The 4,604-nt window shown below is 44.1% G+C and overlaps 1 protein-coding gene across 17 annotated transcripts in view; it reads left to right on the top strand.

The window, feature by feature from the left end:
* PDE8B (phosphodiesterase 8B) overlaps positions 1-4,604 on the top strand; it is a 348,583-nt gene that overhangs the window by 101,135 nt on the left and 242,844 nt on the right. For 16 of the 17 annotated variants that reach the window (XM_073234856.1, XM_073234853.1, XM_073234843.1 and 13 more), the window contains one exon: positions 160-253. In XM_073234856.1, the coding sequence (XP_073090957.1) occupies positions 160-253 (94 nt within the window). Of the gene's footprint in view, positions 1-90; positions 254-4,604 lie in introns of all 17 variants that reach the window. The other variant, XM_073234906.1, reaches the window with a different exon arrangement.

The following is a 4,604-nucleotide window of genomic DNA, read 5'->3' as shown; positions in this document are numbered from 1 at the left end:
GTAAAGCAGGGCTGGGGGCGGGACTGCCTCAGCCAGGACTCTTTCTGCTTTAATTCTGCCTCGGAGGTTCACATGAACCTGATTTTACAGGGTACACAGCACTTTACCCTGAGCCAGAATCCCCAGGACAAGGGCCCAGCCGCTTCTCCCACCCCACAGGCCCCATCCTGGCTCCAGCTACCAGCTGCACACCATCCTTTGGGTGTCGTTTTGGGTGTTCCTGTGTAACATGAAGACTCCACTAAGAAACACAGTGAGTGACACTGTTGTCAAGAGGGATCTCACAGGGCTGTTCCACTGGCCCTGGGAGAAAAAGATGTACACCAAGAAATTATTTTTCTGATGAAATTGAAATTCTGTCTGTCTAACCAAGTCAAGGTAGAAAGTGAACCTCGATTCCATATTATGCACATTAGGCCTGAAAGAGAGGAATGAACCCTTGGGTTAACAAACCCAAGGTTTGTTAGGCATTTGTGCTGGCTTCACAGTGGCCCCAAGTGAAAAGCAAAGAGTGGTCAAAAACCACTGAGAATGTGAAAATCTCATAAGAATTTTGATCTCCTCCTTTACCAAATTATTTACCCAAGCCGCTGATAATGAACTAATTGCCTAAATCTGTTGACTCCCATCCACCTCCCCATTTACACTTGTGGTTTCTCAGCAATGGAAAAGAAAGGGAGGCTGAAATGCAGGGGGTCATGGGTGGTCTTCACTCTGGATGGTAAATAAATGAAACTCATCTGTCTTTCATGGCTGGAAGCAAAAGTTCAAACAGTGGGTTCAAGATGTACTCCAGCGTCTCAGCCAAATTGGCTCACAAGCACATTATGGTTAGAAAAACCTGGCCGATAAATCAGCACTGATTATCTACTATGTGGCAGGCACGGTATTAGGCTTTGCATGTACAAGGTCCCTGCCTTCATAGAACTCAGGGTCTGGTGAGTAAGATAGATTTTAGGCAAAGAAAGACACCAACCGTTATACAATTTGCAGATTGTGATAAATCAGTAGCTGTTATGAAAGAGCAACAATGGGAATTGGGATACCTATGGGGTATGATTAAGAAAGGTCTTTCTGTGGAGGTGGCAGTTTAAATACAGCCTGTAACAGTGCCTTTCAAATTTTAATGTGCATCAGAATCACCTGGAGAGTTTGTTAAAAACCTGAAAGAAAAAACAGTTTCTGGGTCCAAATCCCAGAGTTTCTGATTCAGTAGGTGTGTAGTAGGTACCAAAAATTTGCATTTCTAACATGAGAGTCATGCTGAGACTGCTGGTGTAGAGAACACACTTTGAGGACCATGAGCCTGGAGGATCAGTAGGAATTAGCTGGGTAAAGAGTGTGGGGAGAGTGAGGGAGCAGCATGTGCAAATGCCCTCATGTGGGAACAATCTGGGGGGGCTTCAGGTAATGGGAAGGACTGTCTGCAAGGCAGTGAATTAGTGGTTTGAGGTGATGTTAGAGATGAACCTGGCCTTTATCTCCATCCTGAAACTCACTCCAACAGAGCCACCTCCAGTGGTAGCATGCCTAAGAAGAATGGTCCCATTGACCCTTGGATATGTCCTACTGCAACTAGGACATATCTCAGCTAATGGAATAGTGTGACCCTGAGATATTGTGAAGATTCAAAGTGACAAGGTATGCAAAGGGCTGAGTGCAGAGCAAACGATCAGTCTGTTCTTGATGCCTTTGCTCCCTCCATTCCCTGGCTTGAAACATGTCCCTATTTTAGCTACAAGAGGACATCTTTCTAAAGTGGTACTAAGGTGCTGCAAACAAAAAGAGTTAATGTGGAAGTGGTCCTTCATACCTGAACTGGGATCTGATTACATAGTTGGCTATAGATAAGAAATCTAGATTCCGCTCCCAAACAGCAAGTATATGTGTGTATTTTCCTACATTTCATGCAATTCATTAATGTCACAGGACGTTAAACCAAAGAAAACATGGGTTGAGTCTTTGGAGCCAAAGTGTACCACTGGCATTAGGCCAATTCAATTCAGACCGTGTTTACTGTGCACTCACTCTGTGCCAGGTGCTATGCTAGGTGTCGGGAAGACAAAGATGGATGATCAAGGCTGGTCTCTGCTCTTCAGGAGCTCCTCATTTCACTGGGAGATGGCCACACAAATAACACAGAGCAGTGGGATAAAAGCCACAGCAAGGGTCTGTGCAAAGGGCAATAAAAACTCAGGGGAGAGAAGTTCTGCCTGGAGAAGTCAGAGAAGGTCACAGACATAAAGTGACATTGGAGCCAAGCCTAGAATGGAAACATGTAGAGAATGAGCAAAATTGAAGCATAAATGAACAAATTTCCTTTAAAAACTTTTTTGTTATTGTTTTTTTAAGCTCTGACCTAAATCATTATGAGCTTCTAGAAGACACATGGCCACATGGTGTCGAATTTGATTTAAAATATTGCATAAACTTATATATAGAAACACATATGGAAACAATCTGAAAATATTTCTCCTCAAATATAGTGCCATTTGCTTTTATGAATTCGCTATTTTTGGATGAAAATGTGAAATACGGTTTGGTCTTCTGAGACTCAGAAGAAATTATATCACCATTTGGTTGTTAATTCACTAATTATTTAGTCAACAAACAGTTAGAATTCTCAATTTTTGAGGCACTGTAATAGGTCCTTTAGGGGCAACAAAGATATGTAAGTTATTGTCCTACCCACAGGACTCTTTGAGGCTTGGGAGTGAGAAAACATCTGAACACAAAAAATTCTAACACAAGTAGGTGGTAAGTGATATGAATGAGTACAAACAAAATGCTCCTGGTATCTAGAGGAAAACAAGCCATTTTTTATTGGGATAAGCACAGAAAGCTTGGCCTTTATGGAGAAGCCATTTGCACTAGGCCTGTAGGATGGGAAGGGATTAGACATGTAGAAACCAGGGTGTGTGGGGGGCGGGGAGGTACTCCAGACAGAGGGAGGGTTGTAAACAAAAGGGGTGGAAGGTGACTTGCAAACGGCACTTTGCCCTGTTTATGGAGCAGGTAGATGGGCACCTCACAGGAAAGTCTGAGCTTCCATTCCACTGGCTGGGACACCTGGGATTCTCAATGCCAAGCGTTTGCCACTTGGTTCCTTGTACATTTGTTTTAGTTGGTATCTCAGGCCTGGCCTTTGTCTTGGCATACTTTTGTCCACCCCATAGGATCTATTTTAAAAAATCAGTCTGTGTATGCCAGTAGTAGTAAAATCATAATGTGGCTCCCATAAAGGCCACAGGTTGAAAGTAGACCTTTTCTTTAGGAATTTGTGGCTCCACATCTGGAAGTTGAAAGAGATGGCTTTGTCCCTTCAGAAAACAGATGAAGGCTGTACACAGGTGTGGACAGGTGTGGGCAGGGTTAAAGGAAACCAGCAAGGGATGGTGCAGTGTCTTAGGGCTAGTGAGAGCCAAGAAGCTGTTAGTGCCTGTAGGCCATGGTAATACCCCTAGGTGGATGGCAGTGGGGCAGGGGATTCAGCAGGTACTGGAACTTGGAAAGTGTGTTGCCATGGAGGCACACAGCTACTGCCCATGCTCTGATTCTGTGCTGATGTCTGTCATTGGCTGATGCCCACTGAAGAATCCAGTGGGCAAGGGGCCCATTCATGTATTCCCTGCAGGTCAGCCTCCCAGGGCACGGTGGGGGCAGGGGGAAGAAGGATGAAGAGCTCACCCGGAAGGGCAAACAGAGACTATCCAGCACAGTCCCTTTTAGCTTTAATATTTCTATGATTCCAAAACAACCCAAACTACAGTAAGTCTTCATTTAACAAATGTGTTCCAAAACACCCATGTTTTCGGAAATTTTAACAAATATGAAACATGGAACCAACTAGATGGACAGATGAATGGGTGGATGGTGGAGGAGCCTTTGGCTGAGACAGGTCACCAAATAGTAACTAGATTACAAGATTGGTGAACACAGGGACTGGGCTGGGTTTGTTTGTTGAAACTTTGATGCCCAGCACTGTGCCAGGAGCTTGGTATACCCCAGTAAACATTTGAATAATGTGAAAGATTAAACAACAGCAAGAAGAAACATAAAATGTGCATCTGGGAATCTCAGGCTAGGAGAACCCAAGTTAGGGTCAGGAGCTAACATTCTTGGACCCAGGAGAAGCAGGTGATAACCCTGTTTGTTTTTCTGCCTTTAGTACCATTTAGGTCAAAGTTTCTAGCACTTCCCAGGGAACAAAGGCCCTTTAATGGTGTTGGGAAGATAAAAGTCTTTCCTTTCAATCTTTCAACTTTTTCCAGGCACTTCAATGAGCAACATTATAACTATTACATTCCAACTTTAATTCATTCATTCATTTATTCATTCAGTGAACATTTATTGAGTGCTAATTTTGTGTCTGGGAATCCAAAATAAGGCAGATAGAACCTCATCCCTCAAAGGGCTCAGTCTGGTAGGCACTACATACAAGGGACACTAGGAAACTGCAGGCTTAGTGCTGGCTCTGGGGAACGTGGTCTGTCATGGGAGGAACAGAGGGCATCCTGTGTACACTGGAGATCCCCCAGTTGGTAAGCTGAGTCCTGAAGGACTCGCCTACCTGTTTCCTTTATCTCTGGCAACCATCCTCCTCC

This window comes from Manis javanica, chromosome 1 (genome assembly GCF_040802235.1).
Source record: "Manis javanica isolate MJ-LG chromosome 1, MJ_LKY, whole genome shotgun sequence".
NCBI classification, from domain to species: Eukaryota; Metazoa; Chordata; class Mammalia; order Pholidota; family Manidae; genus Manis; species Manis javanica.
This window is presented reverse-complemented; position numbering and strand designations above follow the sequence as displayed.